At 33.9% G+C, this 24,342-nt stretch overlaps 1 protein-coding gene across 1 annotated transcript in view; it reads left to right on the top strand.

Annotated features, from left to right (window-relative positions):
* The first annotated feature begins 13,562 nt into the window (after positions 1 to 13,562).
* GatC (glutamyl-tRNA(Gln) amidotransferase subunit C, mitochondrial) overlaps positions 13,563 to 24,342 on the top strand; it is a 17,507-nt gene continuing 6,727 nt past the window's right edge. Inside the window, exons 1-3 of the mRNA XM_076511162.1 lie at positions 13,563 to 13,784; positions 16,124 to 16,293; positions 18,189 to 18,292. Coding sequence (XP_076367277.1) covers positions 13,677 to 13,784; positions 16,124 to 16,293; positions 18,189 to 18,292 — 382 coding nt within the window. The 5' untranslated portion in view covers positions 13,563 to 13,676. The remainder of the gene's footprint in view (positions 13,785 to 16,123; positions 16,294 to 18,188; positions 18,293 to 24,342) is intronic.

Here is a 24,342-nt window from a genome sequence, read left to right as displayed (position 1 = left end):
TTTTTTCATATTTTCAAATGACGTTGTTGGGTACTTAAGAAATTATATTTATGTTATACTATTTCTTTCCATTTCATTTTTACCCTTTTCACGAGAGATGTAGAAACAGTTCTAAATTTATTTTGCTCTTTGTGCTCAGCGGTTACGTTTATCCTCTATCAGTTCCATGTGGGAGCACTTCCTTAGATTTAGTTCAATCTCCTTACAGCAGCCTCGCACAGTGTGAATAACTGCAGCTATTCAACATTCTTGTGAGCACCTAGGAGATGAACCGAATCAAATCAAACACGAGTATTTCTGTTTCATCATTTTTGTTTGCTTCGTTTTCATAGAATTCAGCAAACAAGAGCCGTTAATTAGAATTTGACATATTCTTAAACCAAATTTTAAAACTTAAAGATTAAATCTGACTTTTATCTTGTGACTAAAGAAACCAGTTTGTTATTATGGTCTTTCAGTCATGGTACACACGGCATGCACGTGACCTTTGGTATCTCTTCTTGACGTTTTACATCTATCCACTTCAAAACTTTCAACAAATCGAACATATGCACATGTATATATATATATACATGTATTATTCACTGAGACATTAGTTATTATCAAATCTTTTAAAAATTAAATGTAAAAAAATTTAGTAAATGAAAGAAATATAAACAAACGTTCAAGTTACGTTAACATATTCATCTGACATTCTGAAAACTACTGAAAGTCTAGATACGCTGGCTCAATCTGAAGCTACTGAGACAAAGTGTCGATATGCTAGCTCTGACTGAAACTAATGAAACAAAGTGTAGATCTGCTAGCTCATTCTGAAACTACTGAGGTAAAGTGTCGATATGCTATCTCTGACTGAAACTACTGAGACAAAGTGTCGATATGCTAGCTCTGACTGAAACTACTGAGATAAAGTGTCGATATGCTAGCTCATTCTGAAACTACTGAGACAAAGTGTCGATATGCTAGCTCTGACTGAAACTACTAAGATAAAGTGTCGATATGCTAGCTCATTCTGAAACTACTGAGACAAAGTGTCGATATGCTAGCTCTGACTGAAACTACTAAGATAAAGTGTCGATATGCTAGCTCATTCTGAAACTACTGAGACAAAGTGTCGATATGCTAGCTCTGACTGAAACTGTGTGTGTTTTTCTTATAGCAAAGCCACATCGGGCTATCTGCTGAGCCCACCGAAGAGAATCGAACCCCTTATTTTAGCGATGTAAATACGTAGACTTACCGCTGTACTAGCGGGGGGCTGACTGAAACTACTGAGACAAAGTGTCGATATGCTAACTATGACTGAATCTACTGAGACAAAGTGTCCATACGCTAACTTAGTCTAAAACTAATGAAACAAAATGTCGATCTTCTATCTAAGTCTAAACCTATTGAGACAAAGTATCGATTTGCTAACCCAATTTTGAAACTTAGCTGGTAGATCGAAAATTTGACGTTGGATATTTCTTTTTGGGTATGTTTTCATTACTTCAAGTATTTTTTAATTCCTTCTATATAAAATCATGATGACGCGAAACCCACTTCAAGTAAAATGTATCTCAGGACCACTGGTATGGGTATTAACACTTTTACTAAGAAAACAGAAAACAACGTTTCGACCTTCTGAGATTGTGTTGGGTTTTTTTCATTTATAGTAGTGTTTTGTTAACCTGAAGATAACCTAAGAAGGTTGAAACGCTGTTCTCTGCATTATTAGTAAAAGTGTTAATACCCATATCAGCCGCCCTGGTACTTTATATTTATAACAACCATGTTTGTTTATAATAATCATTGTTTGATTAGACCCTGGTATCTTCCTTTTGTAGGTGGCTCTAACAAAACTTAGCATACGTCCAGTTTCACCTGTTAGTTTATTAAATATTTATGTTTGGAACCAAAATCGAGAATGGCTTCTTTAATCTTCCAGTTTCATTTGACATTCAAGAAAGAGAAGTCGAACCCTATTAAAAGAACTGATATCAGTAGACACGTAAATAAAGTGTTTGTAACTTGTATCTGTATAATTAAATAACCAACATGTGTGCGTGAATGGAAAGTCTCCAACAAACAACGTAACAATGAGGTGAGGAGTGTAGAAGTATTGATGACATCATTGGAGGGGTGTAATAGTACTATGGGAAACGGGTCTATTAACCCTCAAAGCCTCATTTCAGTCAGCACTGTTAAGGTTACGTGTATGAATTTCTTGATTTGTTTATAAACACTTAGCAGTACCTACACTCTGTTGAGTCTAATATTTGCCAACAAGACCCAAGTTTTGAAAGCATCACTAGATCTGGTGTCTCTTACTAGATACATCTATGTTTGTTTTTTTTCATTTCTAATCAGACAGTTTCACTCAAAGTTTCGTTTAGAACTCTATACCTAACTTTTTACGTGAGTACTCAATAGAGATAAATAACTATTGCAATCACTTTACGCGTTCCATGTTATAAATCTTATCCATTCAAATACAAAATATTAGAACTAAAACTGATTGATGCTCGAGGCACGGGATATCCTCCAGTTAAGATAAGTTAATCTCAAAGTGAAGCATTTTTATTGATTACACCAATAATCTTACCAATTGTATTCATTATACTGACACTAAAAACAGAATTTGGTAGATTAAACATTTTATACGGGTTACCTATAGTAAATAAAGAAATGTGAGATAATACCGACAGGATCACACACAGGTATTTTATGTGGATTGCTTATATTACATAAAGAAATGTCAGATAATACCGACAGGATCACACACAGGTATTTTAAGTGGATTGCTTATATTAAATAAAGAAATATGAGATAATACCGACAGGATCACACACAGGTATTTTATGTGGATTGCCTATAGTACATAAAGAAGCACATCCGATGAAAACATGAAACATTTGATACAATTGTTAATCTTAATTATAATCAGGAAAGTCGAAACAAGTTCTCTAAAGAAGGTTTAGAACTTAATTACAAAACAACGGCACTTTGTGTTTAATCAAGGGTCATTATATGTTAGCATCTAGATTAGCTCCAGCATTGAGTGATCTGTTCATATATTATTATGATTCTTACGAAAAATTGTAAGTATTTATTACAAAAGATCTGCCTATTGTATCTTTCAAACAGAAACATTGTTTAGATAACAAACATGTAATCTTAAGAGTTAGAGTCGATCAACCAAGATAAGTCTAAACGTAAAGAATAATTCGGCTTAAACTAGTGTCAGTGTTGTTGGTTAGCTAAAGCTTTTATATTGTGTTGTGAAAAGTCGGAGAGCAAACACCATCAGATTTTAAACTAGACAAGCACAAACCTTTCTTTTTAGTAAGAATTTTAAGTATAACTTTCAACAAACAACACTAGAGGTAGTTCCACATCACTACCGATAAAACTACATCTAACATAGATCAGGTATAAAATAACCAAAGAGTAAGTGTTTGAAACATGGTGGATTCTCTGTAGTTTTATCAGATATAGTTTTATAGCTACGTTGATAATAAAGGAAAGAGTAAAATGGTATTTACATACTGCTAATCTTCCGACGTAAGACTATCCATATAAATAATTTAAAAAACAATGTAGATTCTCGCCATTGTTCCAAACACTCACTCTTTAGTAGTTTAGTAGGAACCATTACGTGTGCGACATCAAGTTTATTTTTTATTGCATACTAAACCTCTCTGAAGCGGATTATTTTCCTCTGTTTATTATAGTTTGATTATAATTATAAAAAGAATATGATTCTAATAGAATGGTTTTGTTGCCCTATTATAGGTTAGATGTGATGTCCTTAAAGATAAAAGTTCTACATCAACATCAGTGACTGACTTTTTCTTTCTGACGTTGAAAACTGTTATAGTTGAACACTTCTCTACTTCTCTGGATAAAAGCAGACGTCTGTTTATTGTACGTGAAACTGTCTATTCGTCTTGAAATAAGCTAAACAGAGTTTAATCGGACAGCTGGTACTCCATTTATGATTGACTTTTATAGCTACGTTGATAATAAAGGAAAGAGTAAAATGGTATTTACATACTGCTAATCTTCCGACGTAAGACTATCCATATAAATAATTTAAAAAACTTCGTTCTTATCACGTAAAACTAACCACTTAAATCATTGTAAAAGCTTCGTTCTTCTGACGTAAAACTAGTTATATAAATCATTGTAAAAGCTTCGTTCTTTTGACGTAAAGACTAGTTATACATTCTGTTTGAAACAGACCAATAATAAAAGTTCTTTTAAGACCAAACAACAATACATAGTTCTATTTTAAACCAGCAATACATATGTCGTTTTAAGACAAAACAACAATACATAGCCCTATTTCAAACCGAACAATACATAAGACCCTTTTAAGGTCAAACAACCATACATAGTCCTGTTTCAAATCAACAATAATACTTTTATCTTTTTTTTTCTTGAACCAAACAACATTCTGTTACTTATATTAATTCATGTTCTACATTTGTTTTTTGTTTGTTTACAAAGTCTTCTAACAGTTTATAAACTTGCAGAACTAAACGAACCCAAATATGGTTTTTGAATTTGGGTATCTGGTTCCCCTCGAGATCCTATGTTAGTCATGTTTGAAACTTTGTTCCTATCTATACTTAAAAGCTACCTGCACTACTAAATGGTCTTGGGTATCAGCAGTAGATATCCTAATTTTGTTTGTTTTCAGGTATATACTCTTTTAGTTATATGCAGAAATAATTGGAGATATCGTAGAAGTTTGATCGATAGAGTGTAGTCTCTTTGAACCCCGCAGTGGATTGTGGGTAGTTTAAGCTAGTTCCTTTTAAACTAAGAAATGCGCTCATGTACATGTCATGAACGCACGTAATCAAAATATTTACTTAATTATTTTAACTTGGCAAAACATAAAGTCCTTAAAACTTCCAGTTTGTACAACACAAATTTCTTATCAATCAAATTAGCGAAACATAATTCTAATATACCCAATTAACGTAAAATAAAGTCTTAATAAGACCAATTAGTGAAACAAAGTTTTTAAAATCCAATTAGCGGGCCAAAAAGTCCTAATAAACCCAATTATTGAAACGTAAAGCCCTGATAAACTCTGTCAGTGAAACATAAAGCCACTATAAACCCATCTGATAAAACACAAAGTCCTAATAAACGAAATTAGTAAAATCTGCATTTGTATAGTTGCTATAAACAATATGAGACATGAAATCCTTATGAATATGAGATCTCTATAAATCCGCAGGTAGATAGCGAAGCATATTTTCAGAAGCTCCAAGCTCCTCAACAAATAGTTCTTATATTAAATATTTTGTTGTGTTTAAGAGTAGAAATAAAAAAGCGTGGAAAATGTATTACGTTTTGACATTTTATATCACATTAACGACAAACAACCCACATCTTACCATAACAATACTCAACAGCTGATTTCAGACAAAGCCATTTTACTTTAACAATCTTTAACAACTGATTTGAGAGAGATTTTACTTTTTTGTGTCTGTCGAAATGTTACACGTAAACTATGATGAGTTTTTTTATTCTGTAAAATACAAACTTCTGACTTACTTTTACATTATGTAAATTGTATACACACGTAAAATACAAGGCTCGGCATGGCCAGGTTTGTTAAGGCGTTCGACTCGTAATATGAGGGTCACGGGTTCGAATCCCCGTTGCACCAAACATGCTCGCCCTTTCAGCCGCAGGGAGTTATAATGTGACGGTCAATTCCACTATTCGTTGGTAAAAGAGTAGCCCAAGAGTTGGCGGTGGGTGGTGATGACTAGCTGCCCTCCCTCTAGTCTTACACTGCTAAATTAGGGACGGCTAGCTCAAATAGTCCTCGTATAGCTTTGCGCGAAATTCAAAAACGAAGGGCCTGGCATGGCCTAGCGCGTTAAGGCGTGCGCTTCGTAATCTGAGGGTCGCTGGTTCGCGCCCGAGTCGCGCCAAAACATGCTCGCCCTCCCAGTCGTGGGGGCGTTATAATGTGACGGTCAATCCCACTATTCGTTGGTAAAAGAGTAGCCCAACACTTGGCGGTGGGTGGTGATGACTAGCTGCCTTCCCTCTAGTCTTACACTGCTAAATTAGGGACGGCTAGCACAGATAGCCCTCGAGTTGCTTTGTGCGAAATTCCAAAACAAACAAACAATCAAAAAAGAAAAAACGTAAAAATATCGGTTTATCTAAACTTTCTTTCACATAAATACTGTCCCCACCAGTATCTTTTGTTCAGGTCCTTGTTGTTTCTTTACTGTATAAATATGTCATTTGGTGTTCAATGATTTCACTTTAGTTAATATATTTCTTTATTTTTTTGTGAATAGCTATGTGTAAGTACGATACACCAAGTTTGTCAGGTGCCTAACGCGTGACACGAAGCATCAACATCTCTATAAACTACAAACCTCCGTCACTTTTCCAAGTTAGGCATCTCATGATAGGCTTTTGTCACTCTTTATGAGGGGCAGGTGCTACTAATTGTTCTGTCCCACTTCCTTCATTCTAAGAGCCTATAATGACAGATGAGCTGCTAGTTTTAAATGAAGAAATATCAGGGGCTCTTCTTCACGTCGCATGCTGGTATAAATCTTTGTTCAGCGAGAAGCTACAAACTCCGGAAAAATAAATCGCAAACTTCATAACAGAAAGAAAGAAAGAAATCCTTCAGTAACTTGAAAACCTATCTCTCTTGCGTGGCATCGAAATTAATCTTGTGGATGTGATATCTGGTGGTCAATGTCTCCATCATGGCTGCCTCAGCGAACTATCTAATCAGCCTGACGTTCGCAGAATAAGGGTATATATATTAACGTTCTAGTCAATCTATTAGGATGAGAAACAGATTACAAAAAGCAGCTCCGATTTATTGCTTCTTTGAGGGAAGAGACACGAATTAGTTAAGATGAAATCTGGTTTATTAACGTAAAGTATTTCAGTATTTAGCGAAACCACTTCTTCTAGGCGCCCTATTCTTTGTCCTTTTATTCGTCAGATGTAGTTTCTATATTCGTTATTTTCGCGGATATGCTTATGTTAATGCTGACAGAAGAAGGAATAATAATAATAATATATATAGTCAGCTCTTAACACTTTTACCTTCTTTAAATTATCATGACCAAAAAATTCGTTATTTACCCAATGAAATAACCGTTTGAAATTTCTAGAAGCGGGTAAAATACTGCAATGATATCCATGCAACTACAGAGTGGTCCATAATTAGCTATTCTCACACTAAGTTCTTCTAAGTCAAAAATGCTCTATTTTCTTCCTTCTATATCTCTTTGTTTGACATTCGTATATACTGTTTATAAACTCGTAAATTAATCTGAAACTTGACAACGTTTCGTATTTGGCCCCATAACAATCTTTTGACATTCTTGTATAGAGCTGCGAAACAAAAACTAATACAGCTGCGGAATATCTTACACCTGGGATAACTCGTATAAGAAGAACAAGAAAATAGTACTGTGCTCCACTAGAACCGTACATACAGATGCTAGTACTGTGATCCACTAGAACCTTACATACATAAAATAATACTGCGTTCCACTAGAACCTTACATACATAAAATAATACTGCGTTCCACTAGAACCGTACCTACAGAAAATAGTACTGTGTTCTACTAGAATTGTACATACAGCAACTAGTACCGTGTTCCACTAGAACTGTACATAGAAAAAGTAGTACTGTGTTCCACTACAACCGTACATACAGAAAATAGTACTGTGTTCCACTAAAACCGTACATACAGATACAAGTACTGTTTTCACTAGAACCGTACGTACAGAAAGTAGTACTGTATTCCACTAGAACCGTATAAACAGAAAATAGTACTGTGTTCCACTAGAACCGTATAAACAAAAGATAGTGCTGTGTTCCACTAGAACCATACATATAGAAGATAGTGCTGTGTTCCATTAGAAACGTACATACAGAAGATACTACAGTGTTCCACTTGAACCGTTTATTTTGTTTCTAGAGCTTATTCAACATGACGTTACAATACTTATTCAAGTTATATCAATAATGTTCATATAAATATAATATTTTTTTTTTAGTTATCCTTAACTCACCATAAATTAAATTAAATTAGTTGTGTGAGTAATATTACAATATTACATCTAATTTATTGTACAGCGGCCCAACTCTTCATTGTACTAACTTATTGTACAGCGGAACAACTTCTTATTGTAATAATTTCTTGTACAGCATACCAACTTTTTATTGTACTAATTTATTGTATACGGCCCAACTCTTTATTGTACTAACTTATTATACGATGGACTAACTCTTTATTGTACTAACTTATTGTACAGCAGACCGACTCTTTATTGTACTAATTTATTATACAGCGACCAACTCTTTATTGTGCTAACTTATTGTACAGCGGACCAACTCAATGTTACAGTCTTCGTTTCTTTATACTTTCAGTTTTTGTTTGGGTGCGTCTTAAGATTGATACAAATGAGCCCCTTGACTCGGATGGTGCCAGAAAGAGTATTGCCGAGTGACTGGTTTTTCCTCTAGTCACGAGCTGAACTTTAGTGACGATTATAATTAGACTATAACTGCAAAATACAGTACCTTCTAAAATTTTGGCCCGGAATGGCCAGGTGGGTTCAGGCGTTCGACTCATCATCTGAGGATTGCGGGTTCGAATCCCCGTCGCACCAAACATGCTCGCCCTTTCAGCCGTGGAGACGTTATAATGTGGCAGTCAATTCCACTGTTCGTTGGTAAAAGAGTAGTCCAAGAGTTGGCGGTGGGTGGTGATGACTAGCTGCCTTCCCTTTACTCTTACACTCCTAAATTAGGAACGGCTAGCGCAGATATCCCTTACGTAGCTTTGCGCGAAATTCAAAATAAACATTTTAAAATATTGCACTATAGAAGTTACAAATATTGCCAGTTTAAAACATAGCATGGCATACAATGTTGACAGTAAATAATTTACAAAACACAACACGAGTAATAAAAATAATTTCTAAATGTAAAGTGATGTAAAGATAGCAATGAAAAGAAATATCTAATCATCATACAGCTATATCTAGAGCATTCCTGCATGACTTTTAATATTAACATTTAATATTACACTTTAATATGCTCACGTACAAAATGATAACGAGGTCATTCAGTTTGGAGTCAAACGTTTGATAACTAAGGCAGAACTAACAGTACATGATCCCATTTAGTAGTTTGATAACTAAACCAGTAACTAACATTACATAATCTCATTCAGTAGTTTGATAACTGTGGCAATAAATAACAGTACACAATCTTTTTCAGTAGTTTGATAACTGAGGCAGTAACTAACATTACATAATCTCATTCAGTAGTTTGATAACTGTGGCAATAAATAACAGTACACAATCTTTTTCAGTAGTTTGATAACTGAGGCAGTAAGTAACAGTACATAATCTCATTCAGTAGTTTGATAACTAAGCCAATAAATAACAGTACATAATCTCATTCATTAGTTTGATAACTAAGGCAGTAAGTAACAGTACGTAATCTCATTCAGTAGTTTGATAACTAAGCCAGTAAGTAACAGTACACAATGTCATTAAGTAGTTTGATAACTGAGGCAGTAACTAACAGTAGTACACAATCTCATTAAGTAGTTTGATATCTGAGGCAGTAAGTAACAGTACACAATGTCATTCAGTAGTTTGATAACTGAGGCAGTAAGTAACAGTACACAATGTCATTCAGTAGTTTGATAACTGTTGCAATAAGTAACAGTACACAATCTTATTCAGTAGTTTGATAACTGAGGCAGTAAGTAACAGTACACAATCTCATTCAGTAGTTTTATAACTGAGGCAGTAATTAACAGTATGCAATCTCATTAAGTAGTTTGATAACTAAACCATTAACTAACAGTACGTAATCTCATTCAGTAGTTTGATAACTGAGGCAGTAAGTAACAGTACACAATCTCATTAAGTAGTTTAATAACTGAGGCAGTAAGTAACAGTACACAATCTCATTAAGTAGTTTGATAACTGTGGCAATAAGTAATAGTACACAATCTTATTCAGCAGTTTGATAACTGAGCCAGTAACTAACAGTGCATAATCTCATTCAGTAGTTTGATAACTAAAGCATTAGCTAAATCCAAATACTCTGATTCATAATTATACATAATCCTATTAAGAACGACAAGATCATTCGATTAGGTACACAACAATAACACCTTCCACTCAAATTACTAAGATAAAAAAAACATATTTTAACTTCAAACTTAAAGAACATTTAATATTCCTTCCCACAACTTAAAAATTACAGATAATCCAATTTAAGTAGTTAATAATTACTTCTGTATATAAACTCCAGACAACTAACCACTCTATGAAAGACACTTGGGTGAAATAAACGGAATAGCACTGACAGTCCATATCATTATATTGTTATACCAATTTGAAGTAAATGGAACTATTACATTATAACCTCGTTTAAATTATTATAAGTCCTGAGGGGAAATACGTTTTAGTGTATTTGTGATCAATATTGTGTTTGTTTCATTAAATGCAAGATTTCTTTCAAACTTTCTAAATTATATAAACTTTTCGAACTGGTTATACGATCCATATATTCACAGTACTTCAAACTAAATAAAATATAAACCATAACAAAATAATCCGTCTCTAAATACTAAGAAATATACCTATATTTGAAGGGCCTGAAGCAAATCTTTTTCGCCCACACATTATAAAGTAAGTAATTCTTCTTTAGGTTCACTGACATTATGTTTTCATTCGTTTAGAACATTTTGATTCATCCGTTTTGATGAGGGACTATATATAAAGGTTTCCAGCTGTATTTCGTTTTGTTGTCAAGACATTTGTGTTATTAGTGTCTAAAATATTTTAAGTCGCTAAAATAATGTGTTTTCGAAAGAGGATTATTCGAAAATCCCTTTAAAATGCACTGTTTCATAGATTATTCCTTTGGATGATCACTATAGAAACGTTAGTTTCGTTGTATGCACATCATGACACTGACACACTCTATCGGCGAAATTGTCAGACAACAAAAACTTTTTCTTGTTATGTTTGTCCTATTTTGGAAACTATTGAGTAGAATACTTTTTCTCAATCAGGAAGCTTCTGATTGTTATCAGTTTAGCAACAGAATTATCTAGTATGTCCTGTCATTTATTGTATAAAATCCCCCATAATTTAGGACCGTAAGATAACAGATAAGAAAACATGTATTATGATAGCAGCGTAATTTTCAGGTGATAATACTGCAACAATCGATTGTTTGTTTGTTTTGAATTTCGCGCAAATCTACACGAGGGTTATTTGAGCTAGCCGTCCCCAATTTAGCAGTTCAAGATTAGAGGGAAGGTAGCTAGTCATCACCACCTATCGCCAACGCTTGGGCTACTCTTTCACACTCCCGATCACTCCAAACATGCTCGGCCTTACAGCCGTGGGGGCGTTAATTGTGACGGTCAATCCCACTGTTCGTTGGTAATAGAGTATCCCAAGAGTTGGCGGTGGGTGTTGATGACTAGCTGCCTTCCCTCTAGTCTTACACTGCTAAATTAGGGACGGCCAGCGCATATAGCCCCTGGTGTAGATTTGCGCGAAAATGAAAAACAAACAGACTCTTTTTCCAGTGAATAGTGAGATTGATCATCATACAGCGTCCTCACGGTTGTAAGCATGTTTGGTATAAGGAAGATTCGAACCCGCGACCCTCAGATGACTAGTCGAGCGCTCTAACCACTTGGCCATGCCGGGCCGAATATTAACTCATCCCTAAAGTAATGTCCGATTTCAGGTTCAGAAAGAGAGAAGGATTTCAAACGCTTTTAATTTTATTTAATTAATAATGTATGTTTCATTATTATTCATTACTTCCTGCCAACGATTCACAAGCTTCTGAATACCACTTCTATAAAATTCTTGGGGTTTGGAGTAAAAAACGTATAGATGATAGTTTTGATCTCCTCATGTGTTTCAAACTTTTTTCCATCAAGATAGCTCTGCAAACTACGGAATAGATGATAATCAGATGAGGCAAAGTCTGAATAATAAGATGAATGCGAACGTTTTTCCCTGTCTAGTTCTTCAATCTTTGCAGATGTGATGCTATGCTTGCTATACGGGGCCGTGCATTATCCTGGTGTAACACAACACCTTTACAACTGATCAAAGCAGGCCTCTTTTCTTTCCGTGCAACATTCAATCGCTCTAACTGTTGACAACAAAAATCTGAATTAATCGTTTAGTTGAGTGGCAGCAACTCAAAGTGGATCACACCAACAATATTCCACCAAATGCTTACCAAGACCTTTTTAGAGTGGAGGTCTATTTTGGGTTTGCTTTAGCCATTTTACCTATACTGAGCCATTGTCTATTGCACTTAACATTTTTATAATATATCCATTTTTCATCTTCAGTCACTAACCTGTCCAAAAAAGGTGAGTTACGTTCACGAGAGTGCAAATGTCCACTCTTACTCTAAGGTTGGCTTTTGTCAAATCGTGGGAGAACAATTTTCTAATTTTTATACCTATCCAAGATGGTGCAGATGATAGTGAATTGTTGAATGGGTTGAATTAAGCTTCTGTGCTGGTTCTTCAACTCTTACAGCACAATCTTCATCAAGTGCAGCCAGCAGCAACTCATCATTAAACTCAACAGGACGAACTGAACATGGAGCATCACTTAAGCTGTAGTCACCTAATCTGAACTTTTAAAACCACCTTCGACATTTTCTTTCATTGAGAGACTCCGTACCGTAAACACCTTGAATGTTTCGTGTAGTTTCTAGTGCACTACTGCCTTTTTAAAACTCATAAAGCATTATTTGATTAATGATCTGAAAAAGTAGAGTTGGGTTAGTTTCTCTCATTCGTCTTAACATTTTTATACACGTCCTACTACATGTTTTAGTCATGAAAGCCTTCTTCAAAGACGGAAATGATGATGCACTTTACGTATTAAATTTTCGGACGTTACTTATGGGATGACCTGATATTATTTGAAACGAAGTCATTAGAAAGAACCTATTTACATATTTAAAATGTGTGTGTATATAAAGATTTTTTCCAGTCCAAGAAAGAAGCCCATAGTTTAGAATTTGTTTTAACTTTCTTCTTATTCATTCTCCCTTACTGCGAATAAAATACGAAGCGCTAGTGAACAGAACCCAAACCTAACCAGCCAAAGCGACTCGGCGAAACCTGGTGGTTATGGCTCTTGACTAGCAATTTGAGGGGTACAAATTCGAATTCTATCACTGAATATCCTCTTTAAGCTATTAGAGACGGTTAGTCCCAGTTTTCGTTATTAAAGAGTAGCCCAAGATTTAGCGGTAGATAGTGATAGGATAATAGTCTTTCCTCTAGTCTATTATTACAGAAAAAAATATTTTTCTCTTTCACAAATATATAACTGAATAGTATTATTTATAGCTTTCACTATTTGAAATAATTTGCTTGTGAAATATATTCGTATTTTACTTATAAAAATATATATAAGTAGATGATAATATTTATAAATTTTGTAATTAAAATATTTTAGTATGTATGTTGTACAAGCAATCGAAAGGTTCGAGTAAACGAAACATTAGATGGCACTCTAGTAGTGTTTCCCATATGTTTAGGCTTTTCAAATCGCTGTTGAAGTTTATGCTTATCACTCACTTTTAAATTACTAAAACGGTGATGATCGTTAGATTAATTTTGTGCAACTTATTCAAATATATTCACATTAATCAGTTTAAAGGATCTTTGGCTTGCAGTACAAAAGTGACAGGACTAAGAAAAATAAAAGTATGTTATTATTTCTTCAAACCGTTGTAATAAAATATGTAGAAGTTCGCTGTCGCATGAACGACATAACTGTTATTAGCAATAATATTAATATAACTAAGAAGTTTCAAAAGTTGGTTGTATTAGTCTGCTAAAACCATTTCAATAGACTTATAACTGAAAAATTATACTCAAATGTTTTACAACTTCCAGTTGACGCAAGTCCAAAAGTGTTGGTTTGTGTGTTAAATTAGGTAACGTGTTATTGTGTAGTTTATACAAAATTAAAGTATGCTCTGTGTTCATTAAAAACATAAACAGAGTTTATTTTCCAACACGTGCAAATATTTATTAAAACTGTAGAAAGCTAGTTGGATATACTGAGCATTAGACTGCCATTTCTGTATTTCAGCCTTTGTGTTAAACCATATAGTACAAGATTCCTACCATTGAACTAAGTCTATACATTTTCTGATTAGTGTCACCATTGTTTAATTATCGGGTGTGATTCTTACAGTTACATAGCCATACAGACTAACACTAATAATAGTTTCACTGTAGGAGCAGCATTTGTGGGGTAGTAATTTTAATGTATGGAAACAATATAAGTTGTTACAACTTGTCATTACATAAGCTGGTTATCCTGTAAGAAAAATAAAAACTGTCATAACTGGACTCTAGCTTGTCTTTTTACTCATATTTGTGTCTTGTTATCTTCAGAATATAACACAGAGAAATCGGTGGCCTTCATTGTGTTATTCCCATAGATATTTTAATAAACTTCAGTAAGATTGTCACTTCCCTTTCTTTTCTTAAAATAAATGTTATATTAATTTATACCCAAAAAATAATTCTTCCATCTCCAGATCCATCCTAGAAGCCCTATTATGAACCCTTTCCAATGAGGTAATATCCTTTCTTAAAGGACACAAAACACTACATGGTATTTGAAATAAGGCCTGACTGGTGACATTAAGAGATAATTGCATCATTTGACTCTCTTTAAAATATTAAAATCTAATAGTTCCACTACTAACAACAGAGTGCTTGAGTAACTTATCCACATTGTAACAAAATGCTTTTTCTTTAGTTATGCTACTGAAAGTTTTTTTATCTGTGGGAAGTTGAGTTCAAATTATGATGACTTAAATGCTACTACTGTAACTAAAAGTCATTTGCCAAAAGTTCAATGTCATCAGCAAACTTTACTAATATGTATAAAAAGGAACCAACTGTTTAGGTAATCCATTACTAACAGATTGACTGAATCCCTTCAGTGGGAGTGTTGTGCTCTCTTCCAAACAATCACACAACAACTCAGTTGTATAGTCTTTTCTCAGCCCTTATTGATGTGAGCTCCTTATGGTTTGTGTCGTACCTTTTGGAAATTCAAAGTATACCTTTTTGATCATCCAAGTAACAAAAACTATCCTTGAAAAAACAGATGGTAAATACATGTGGAATTTCTTTTATATTTCACTAGTTGATTTTACAAAGCTTCTTTTATCAGTTTAGCTTTTTATCCACTATAAAAATAGAACTAACTACACTGTAATTACTTGGGTGACTGTTATCATTTATTTAAAAAATAATAAGAGTATAAATTGTTCTCCAGTTATACATTTGCTCACTTTCTTCAACATACCAAATTTTAAAACTGATGTAGATTGGCTCACGTATCTGATGTTTGAACTCCTTTAAAACCATGCAGAAAATATTTTATTCACCGAGGATAAATGTATACACAGTTATGTCAATTCATACTCTTCTCAGAGAATGTTCCAGGTAAGAAATATTGCTAACATACTGTGTTTTTAAAACAGAGAAATAAAACCTTTAAAAACTCAACCATATCATTGTCTTTAATAAAGACAGACTAGGCTCAAATTAACATAGTTTTAATAGCAGAGTGACCAGCTTTTTGAATGAGTTGCCATTGTCAGTAGTGGAAACTGGCACTAACATTTAAGAATGGAATCAGTATTACAAAGAGAACAGTTTTAATATTTTTCTCATGAGTGGGTTTGTGGAAACAGCTTTGAATGAGTCTAGTCTGTTTTTATCTATGGATTACAAAACACTTTGGTGGAAATGTAAAAGGTATTTAACAAGTCTTTCTTTAAGACTACACTCATGGATTCCACCCATTTCTCCTTTTTTAAATGAATTTGTCATGAGAATATGTGGTATCTTGAAGAGGACTTTGGAATGCTGTGTACTGTTTTCATAATAGACATTGTTCCATATACTATTAATGCTTCAAATTTTTGTATACATAACCCAGTTCTGTCTATTTAGTGTACTCCTAAGGTTGTTTGGAAAATTTTCAAAAGAGTAATGTTTTGATGCTCTATTTCCAGCAAACAAAGATTGATCATCAAACAGTTGAACATCTGGAGAGGCTAGCTTTAGTAGATTTTGCCAACCAAGCAGGAATTCAGAGTCTAGAAGAAGCTATAGAATTTGCTGACCAGCTCTCAGCTGTAGATACAGAAGGTGTTGAACCAATGGTCACAGTACTAGAGGACAGGTAGGGCATAAATAAGATTTCTAGGATGGAAATAACTGTGTGTAACTGTTCCACAAATGTGAATTTACACAGGAAATTTAGTGGTACATCTTGCACATATTAAGTGGTACTAAATATTTGCTTTTCTTATGCTCTACAAAATGAATACCAAATTCATAATGCCAGTCAATGACAAAAAGGTTTGTGTAAAACATATTGAAAAAAAAATTGTGTTAATACAAAATGAAATAATACGTAATGAATTTACTGATATAAAGGAAAATGTATTACTGAAGGATTTATTTCTAAAAGAAACATCAATACAGAATTTAGTGAATATAAAATATGTATTGAATTCTTCAGTCATGGCAAGAAATCTATCTAGTGTGGTTGTAATTTAATCATAGCAAAAAATCTATCCAGTATTGTTGTAACTTAATTATAGCAAGAAATCTATCTAGTGTAGTTGTAATTTACTCATAGCAAAACATTATTCAGTATAATTGTAATTAATTGAGGAATCTATCCAGTGTAGTTGTAACTTAAATCGTCCAGTAAATTCTTGAGTCACTGAATAAAACCTATGTAGTTTGTCACCAAGTTGTCTGTATAATATTGGTGACAGTATTTTTGTATTGCATACTTTCACTGCAGATTTCTTAAATTAAGCAACAGATATTTTCTGTGCAGAATCGATAAATACATATCTTCTCACTATACATACTCATTTAATGGCTAAACCATTCAACATATTTTATTTATCAATACATTTAGTTCATAGATCTTTTTATCAAATCAATAACTAGACCTTTTTTTACAATAATCTCCTACATGGACTTGCATGGTTAACTAGAGGATTTTTTTTTACTAATTACATACATTCACCAGGCAGAAAATATTTTGCTTTGCCAACTGTGTGTGGCTGCTTAGAGTAAGACTACTAAATATATATTTATATTACTTGTTGGGTCAGTCAGAGGAACACTTTATTTACATATTTATCTAGCGAGCAAAGTTTTTGTCAACTGTTTTTTAGATTTTCTTATTTATTTAATTAATAAATAAATATCTTACTGAAGTCCTTCCAATACAGATATTTCAATTTTGTGAAGATATTTTTCTCTTCAGCTTTACTGGTTTAATCTAGATTTTGCTAAAAATGTTTCAATTTGTATATTTTTAAAACACTCTGAAGTTATTTTGTATATAGTTTGTTCTTAAGTGAACTGATTTTTTTTAATATTGAGATATTCGGTATATAAACACAAATGTTTTGCAAATCTATTGTACATGCATGAAACAAGTCTTGTTACAATTATCTACTTATTCCTGAAACATTGTTCTAAGTCAGTCAACATATTGTATTCTTTATTAATTTTCTATATTGATTAATTTAAATTTTTGAGGTTGTAAAATAACATTTGTTGCTTAATTCTCTGATTAGATTTATTAGATCAGTAAAGAGCTTGTTCAAGAATTATTGTAGACAGTCATTGAATTGTCAGTTATTTCATGATGTAAATTCTTTGAAACCAAATGTACTAGTCTAAGTGTAATTAATTTCACAAATATTCTGATTATTTATTGAAGACATCTGAAACATATTTCCTTGCTAAATGTTATTACAGGTTTGTTGGGTTAATTATGAAGTAGCTGATTATATTGTTGTTTTTACAATCTAAGTTAAGAAAATGCTTGTACTGAAATATCTACAATACAGTTAGATTTTCCAGTAAATAGACAGGCGGTATTCTATACTAATCTTTAGTAGGTGTCTTCAGATAATCTGATATCCATTAAGTCAGTGATATACATTCTTTAAAGTTAACCAAGATATATTTCAGTGAACTGTTGAAAGTTTATTATTTTAGTTCTACTCAAGAACAACTGTTATAACTGATGTGTATTTTCGTCAGAACTCTTTATCTTCAAGATGATGTAGTGACTGATGGAAACTGTAAAAATGAAGTTATGATGAATGCAGTAAAAACAGAAGAAAACTACTTTGTTTCCCCTCCAGGTTAGACTTTCATTTATTCTACTTGCCTAACATAGTCCTAACCTTCATATAATGTGTTTAATTTTAAAAATATAACCATTTTTAACCCTTACACTGCAGCCATCATCAGTTGATGCTGCTACCTACAACATTCCTACTGTTTAAATGTCAAACAAGTATTGGATCTATTGTGGATTAAAATATGCATGTATAACAGACCTGTAACTATGGATGAGAAAAGGGAAGCTGAGGAAGAATTTAATCATTGAGAGTGACTTTTTGGTGTATTTGGAGTGTGGCCTTTCTCAGGACTACTTGGTATATTGTATTTGTAATGTGTATGGATGGCAAGGGCACCCATATCAAAGCATTACATAAGCCACCTAGATTTTATTCTCTATATGTTGTCAGAAGCTATGTATCAAGAGACATCTGACATGCAGGTTTTGCAGTGTATCCTAAAGTCAAAACCAGCAAACAGCAAAAGCTGGGATTTCATCTTTCTTCAACAGGTCTAATGCCTGCCTAAGTTCTAACAGTAACGATAACTGTATCATAATGTGATAGAGCAGAAGAGTATGCACACTATATGACTATCTATTTTATTATTATTTTATGTAAAGTTAAAGAAGAAAATCATATTTTTAGTGTAAATTCCTCTGAAGTTAGCTTTCTTACAGAAATCTGTTCATTTAAAAACCTTGAATACAGAGTGAAACAATATTACCAGCCAATAACAGGTGAAAATTTGATGACTTTAAAGAATACATAGTGCTTTGTACATCATACAGTTGAAATTTTGGGGAGCCAACTTCTATATTGTGTATAAAGAGATACCAAGTACAGTTGCTCTGTTTCCAGTGTTTATGCCATTTTTCAGCTATCCGTAACTTCCCAAAGTTCAAAGCCAGTGAATAGCCAAAACTAAAATTTCTTTTGTTTCATCATCATATGATAGAGCAGAACAGTCTTCACAATCTTTGACTACCTATTTATCATATGTGGGCTTACCATAATTTCCAAGCCTCAAACTGGGACAGGTTTCAATTTTTATTATAGGTATTGGCATTGGTATAATAAAGAAGTGCTTTCATAACCTAACTCCCATTAAGCTTTAATGCTGCCACAAAAAAAGGAATACTGGTAGTTTATATCTCTAACATTTGTTTAAATTCAGCAAGGCAAGGAATGTCGAAATGTCATTAATTTTTCACTGAACACTTTTTTTTTGTGACCATTCATATTTTTCACTTGAATGAACTTTCTTCAAAAAATCTTTATTAGTTTTTAATTTTTCAAAGAAATCACTGCAACTCAAGTCAGTATTGAGTTTACAATGCAACAATCCTTTTACTGTTGATTCATTCATTAGACCTCTTTCTTGAGACCAAATGCTATTCATCACTGAAAATACTCTTTCAACAGGGGCAGAAGTGCATAATAAACAAAAAATGTATTCCATAACTTGCCTGAGATTAGGTACAGAAATACTTTGATCTTTGAAGTGGTTAAAAAGTTCTACCCGTTTTTCTTCACAACCCATTTCTTTTGCTTTCCACCCGTCACATTCTGATGACCAAATGGATTTAGCAAGAACTTTATCAAACAGATCATCAACATTGACTGCAGCATTTTCAAGTATTTCATTAATTTTTTTTAGCAGCTGCTTCTATGTCAGGCCACACAAAAACACTTTTTTATCCAAACAAAGTATTCCCCAGCACCAAAACTGTTTTCCCACAGCTCAGTATAAGACAGGCAGTAACCATAAAAACTGGTAAATTCTTTCCTCATCAAGTCTACCTGGCATCCCCCCCCTTCCTCTAGCACACTGAGTATTTTTTTTGCACCAAGGAAAATAAAGTTATCTTATTTTTCTTTCAGGTTGGTTTTCAACTTGTTAACTTCTGAACAATATCACTTGTAGTTGCTTTTGTTTTCTCCATGGCTAAAATCACTTTGTTGAACAAACCTAATTCTCCATGAACAAACCACAGATACATTTCTCCACATTTACTCTGAGAAAAATCTTTTCATCAATAATGAGCACTCAGTGATGTTGAGAAAACCCACTTCTAGAGAAATATATATGCACATATGAGCCGTTTTTGCATATATAATAATGAGCACTGTTCTCGTGAATAAAAATATGACTTCAGTCCTTCATAAATCTGAAGAATTCTCTCAATGGCTGGTAACACAGACAGAAATTGCATATTTCCATATTGGAGAACCTTCTTGTACTCAGTTTCTACAAACTCGCAGAATTCTTTTATATGTGTAACATGCACAATGTAAATATAGAGATACTTGTAAATTTTGGCCACCAAGCTTTCCACTTCAGTAGGAAGGACATCAGCTGCAGTTTGGAGACAGTTATGTACAATATGACCACCACAACCAGCACCCACAATATTTCTGCCAAGTTCCTTCTTCAATTGACTATATGCATTTTTTTTCCTTTCTCTTTACACCACCAAAATTTGTATTGTAGTTGTCACCACAATAAGCAATAATGTTTTTTGATAAATTATGTTTTTTTTTAAATGTGACACCAAGCAATTCATCAAAATTTCTGATGTCACTGCAGGAACCATCTGAAAGTCTGAAAGTTTTACTTTCACTCCTTCCTCTGGCAAAAAATATTGCACCATGACAGGTATAATTTTGGAATATATTTTGTTTGAAGTATCTGCTGTAAGTGAAACAAACTGGACCTCCATTAAGTCTTTCTTCAATTCCTTTGCTGCTAAAGGAACAATTGCATTCAAAATAATAGCCTCATTCTTCATTCTAGCAGAACTGAACTTTGCTGTCAGTTTGGATGAGCAATCAGCTATTTTAAAGCTTATGTTATGGACAGCACTGTAATAAAGGATGCTTCTTTGGCAGCTATTAGCAGGTCACTCTCTTCAGGCAGTTTTTTTATAACACAACTCTTAAACTTTGAGCAGCTACTAAAAGACTAGCTGCATGTTTAGCACTTTTTAAATGGTCTTTTATGTCTAAGTGGCCACCATGTGTAACAGAGAACTCAGATGAACACTACAAACATTCGACTCTGTCCTCCTTGCCACAATTTGTTTTCAAGAATGGATATTCTTTTTGTAATTCGTTGTTGAATGTGCATTTTCTTTTACCAGCTTTGGACACTATGACTAGAATTAATTTCTAAAATAAAAGAACGAAAATAATTCAGCATGTACCGTATGACTAATATAATAAATACTGTAATAAATAAAGCAATCGCAAAACCCAGCCCAAACACATGCTCAAAGAAAGTTTTGCATATGCTGCCATTTACCATATCAGCTGTCTGTGAATTTCGTCTCATGCAATGCATTTAAAAACACTATGGCTCCCTCTACCCATCAACTAATAAAATGAAGACTTAAAAATTACATTTTGTCAACACCAAGTCAGGACTCTATTCAGATTTTAACATTTTCTGTTTATCCTTTTCATGAAAAACCGGGACATTCCAAGACAATTCAGTGTCAAACGGGACACTGGGACAGACACCTCAAACTAGGACATATGGTAAGCCTAATCACATGCAACATTTATAAAGCTTCAAACTACACTTCATAACCTAGTAACTCACACAAGCCATCTTACAAAAAAGGAACCAAACAAGACAGGGATGGAAGAGGACTTTGATGTGGTTAATGGAAACATAGCAGACTCTCTCAACTTTACATGCAGAATAAAATCCTTATTTTATTTTCTTCATCATTAGACAAATAAAACAATTATACAAGCAGTATTCTAAAGATAACTAAAGGAAATGTGTAATGATGAAAACTGAGATCCTATAGAAACATCAAGCTTTAACATACAAAGTGGGAAAGCCAGTTGTGTAGGGATTGTATTCTCCACATAAAGTTGAGACCACTTAGTCTGCTATGTACTCATTAGTTGGATCAAATATGTCCACTTCCATCCTTATCTTGTTGGCTCCTTTTATCAAGTACAACAACCATCCCTAATTTAGAAGTGTAAGACTAGAGGGAAGGCAGCTAGTCATCACCACCCACCGCCAACTTTTGGGCTACTCTTTTACCAATGAAGAGTGGGATTGACCATCACATTATAATGCCCCCATGGCTGAAAGGGCGAGCATGTTTGATGTGACAGGGATTTGAACCAGCAACCCTTGGATTATGAGTCAAGTGCCTTTACCACCTGGCTGAGCCAGGCCTATTGTGTTGAGCAACATATTTTTTCTTAACACTTCTATCATATAAGGTATCATGAAACACAGATGTACTTAACTGAATCACACCTAGTCATCATGTAGTTTGCACTCACACATCCTTCATAATTATCATACACCCTTGTGCAAATTAATTGCAACAAATGGTCATTTTACAATATTTTCAGCATGGTGGAAAGTTTTGTCTTGCTGGATCCTCTGGTTTCCTTTAATAGTCATTTTTTCACACAGACGGAGTCATTAGCTGTGTTTTACAGTACAGTCGATCTATTTTTGGGACATATGACGAAATTTTGAGGAATATTACATCATTCAAAATTGCATTAGAAGGGCAAGGAGACCAGTCAAAAAACAACTTCTTACCAACTCAATAAAGAAAAAATGGTATCAATGGGGTCTGAAATACAAGAACAATGGAGGAAGGTGTTATTCAGCGACGAGACTCGTTTCTTTGTACAGGGTCAAAGAAGTCTGCATGTTATAGATCTCCAGGTGAGAAACTTCGAGAATCTCACATCAATCAGTTTGTAAAACATCCCTTGAAGAAGATGTTTTGGGGCTTTTTCAGCTATTATGGCATTGGAGGCTTACATATTGTAGAAGGTATGATGTGAGGATCACAGTACATCGAAGTTTTGCAGAGAAGAATCGCTCCACAATTGAAAAAGAGATTTCCAGATAGATCTGGCATTTTTCAGTAAGATCTGGCTCCATGCCACACATTGAAACTTCTGAAGAATTTTATGACTACAAGGCGAATAAAGGTGCTGGACTGGCCTGGAAACTCTCCGGACTTAAATATTTGGGGAAAAGACTGTACTACAAAAGATAATCTAATTGAGACCATAATTGAGGTGTGGTACTGTGATCCAAAAATTAGTAAAGATTGCAGTCAACTTGTGGACTCGATGCCAAAGTAGATTAGTGATGCCAACCATTACGAATTGAGGGTAATCATTACGGACGTATACAAATATTACGACCTGTTGCAACTCCCAAATTATTATATATTATATAGGCCTATACAATAAAGTGATAAATTGTTCCCCTAGGGCTTGAAAGGGGTGAAAGGAAAATTTCTAGTGAGATACAAATAAATTTTGATAATTAATAAGATATAGTCCAAATGGCTACTTGCGATAATCATGTTTGTGCTTCAAATAATAAAAATTATTTGTATCTCTGACGTCTACCAATAGTTTGAGTGCAGTGCTTCTCCTTACAGGGTACATGGGGTGATTCATACATATGTCATCAATGCTTGTCAGCCAATCAGCACTCATGTGGATGGGTATTTCTCGTTTTCTAAGCGGCATAGAAACACCAATGCGATCGTTCACAAGATGGAAAAAAAAAGAGGCCTTGTTCACCAGATTGTCTTGTTTCTTGCAAATCTAAAAGGACTAAAACTGTGAATCCAAAATTTAGGAAAGAGTATAGTGCAATAGATTTGGTCATTGCATCAAAACTCAGTGACAGTCATGCGTTTTGTACAGTTTGTCACATCAATTTTTCTGTGGCACATGGCAGGATAAACGATTGTTCTAGACATACAAAATTGGCATCTCACCAACAAAAGGCTGAAGCGAAGACAAAAACAATGCAGATAATGACATTTATGAGTTCAGAATATGAAACCATATATGCAGAAGTGATGTTCATGCAATTCATCATTGCTCATAATTTACCCCTAGCTGTAGCCAATCATGCAGGACATCTATTCAGAAAAATGTTCCCAGACTCTGATATGGCTGTGCTAGAACCAAAACAACAGCCACTGTACAATAGTTAGGTTGTGAAGATGACAAAATGATTTCAAGCACACTTACTAACAGTGTTTACAGTTTAGCCACAG

Source organism: Tachypleus tridentatus, chromosome 7, assembly GCF_004210375.1.
Source record: "Tachypleus tridentatus isolate NWPU-2018 chromosome 7, ASM421037v1, whole genome shotgun sequence".
In the NCBI taxonomy this organism is placed as follows: Eukaryota; Metazoa; Arthropoda; class Merostomata; order Xiphosura; family Limulidae; genus Tachypleus; species Tachypleus tridentatus.
The sequence above is the reverse complement of the archived record's forward strand: the minus strand, read 5'-3'. Positions and strand labels throughout refer to the sequence as shown.